The sequence below is a fragment of the Otolemur garnettii genome, unplaced genomic scaffold, assembly GCF_000181295.1.
Source record: "Otolemur garnettii isolate 467f Iridium unplaced genomic scaffold, OtoGar3 scaffold00179, whole genome shotgun sequence".
NCBI classification, from domain to species: domain Eukaryota; kingdom Metazoa; phylum Chordata; class Mammalia; order Primates; family Galagidae; genus Otolemur; species Otolemur garnettii.
The window spans coordinates 54904-56523 of record NW_003852574.1 but is presented as its reverse complement, the minus strand read 5'-3'; the positions used below and the strand labels follow the sequence as shown (position 1 = coordinate 56523).

General features: G+C 41.2%; 1 protein-coding gene across 2 annotated transcripts in view; it reads right to left on the bottom strand.

The window, feature by feature from the left end:
* Positions 1 to 1620, bottom strand: part of DHX30 (DExH-box helicase 30) — a 62230-nt gene that overhangs the window by 53380 nt on the left and 7230 nt on the right. For both annotated transcript variants that reach the window (XM_003800546.2, XM_023519560.1), the window contains one exon: positions 840 to 894. In XM_003800546.2, coding sequence (XP_003800594.1) covers positions 840 to 867 — 28 coding nt within the window. In that variant the 5' untranslated portion in view covers positions 868 to 894. The remainder of the gene's footprint in view (positions 1 to 839; positions 895 to 1620) is intronic.

Genomic DNA, 1620 nt, shown 5'->3' with positions numbered 1-1620 from the left:
GCCTCCCAAGTAGCTGGGACACAGGCGCCTGCCACAACGCCCAGCTATTTTTCTTTTGGTTGCAGCCGTCATTGTTGTTTGGCAGACCTGGGCAGGATTTGAACCCACCACCTTAGGTGTATGTGGCTGGCGCCTTAGCCACTTGAGCCACAGGCACCGAGCCAGAAAATCCATATTTCTAAGACATACAAAGCCCTCAAGGTCCAGCCCTGAAGTCCTCACCAGCTATATTACTTCCAGTAAGCAGAATTTGAACTCTGCCCTTTTGAACTAACACAGCTCAATTTTGCCATTATTTATACAACCCCCTCAACCCATCTGCTGCAGAGCATTAATTTCAAGACTTGCCAGAGTTTCTATGAGCACTAATATAACAATGTGATATGCAAAATGCTACAACAGGTACTTGGCACGATAAAAAAAGCACCATTTTATTGTGCCTGCAGAGAGCTTCCAATCTGGCAAGGCAATGATTAATTCAGAATAAACTAAGCACAAGAAAGTACAGACACTGTACTGAGGTAAACTAGAGAAAAACTGTATCTGGTAACAGAATTAGGAAGAAATAGCATAAAACAAACACTAGTCTAGATAGATAGGATTTCAATAAACAGTGAGTATGTGGAAGAGAGTGTTGTGGGAAGGAATGGCAAATGTACACATGGCTAGGGCAAGGGGGAGTATGAGTTATAAGCACCATGCAAGAGGAATGCTAGGAAAAGACGTTGGAAAATCACCCCAAGAAAGGTCCAAGGACTATACAATGATGAGGGACTTTCAACAACCTTCACAGCTGCCCATCACAGAGTGTGAGGTCTCAAGGATAGTAGCCCTCTTACCTTTTCTGAATGAATCCAGGCTGAACATTTCTGGCCAGGGAGGAAAGCTGGAATCCTAAAAAGGAGGACGGAGAGGCAATTATTAATATCCCTGATCCAGGAACCCACAAAGAAGGTTTCAATAACACAGAGAATACCATCTGGAAGAGGAAAAAAATGAAGCTTTCCACTAATGTGCCCCAACTGCTGCTCTCTAGTCTCAAGAATGGTAAGGCCAGTTCTACTCTAGCAGACTTACATGTTTTTGCTTCTTCCTAATTGAGTTTTCTTCTCTGTCCTAAAACTTCCTGAGTCCTATTAGACAGTGGGGTATATATTTCATCTTGAGACATATAGTTCTACCTCATCACAATACTTGCAGATTTCTTTAGACTTCTAGGAAAAAACTAAATTCTACATCAGTCCCTTCTCTCATAAAGGATAAGAAAATAGAACCAATGATTGCCTGATGGACAAACTGGTTTCCTTGGCTTTCTTAAAACCTAGTCATGCTCCTAGGAATGAGACTAGACTAACAATATCAAAGATTAACTATATAATGATTTAAAATAAAAAGCTTTTCAAAGCAGAGTAAGAAATAGCAAGTATTAAAGTATAACTATTGGCCAAGAGTTTTACACTTTCCTTATTAGTACATTTAACTGAAGAATACACCTAGAGATCACCAAAGAAAAGATAGCACTCCAAGTTTAACAATTTTGTTTTGGCTTGGCGCCTGTGGCTCAATTGGCTAAGGCGCCAGCCACATACACCTAAGGTGGCAGGTTCAAATCCCCAGCCC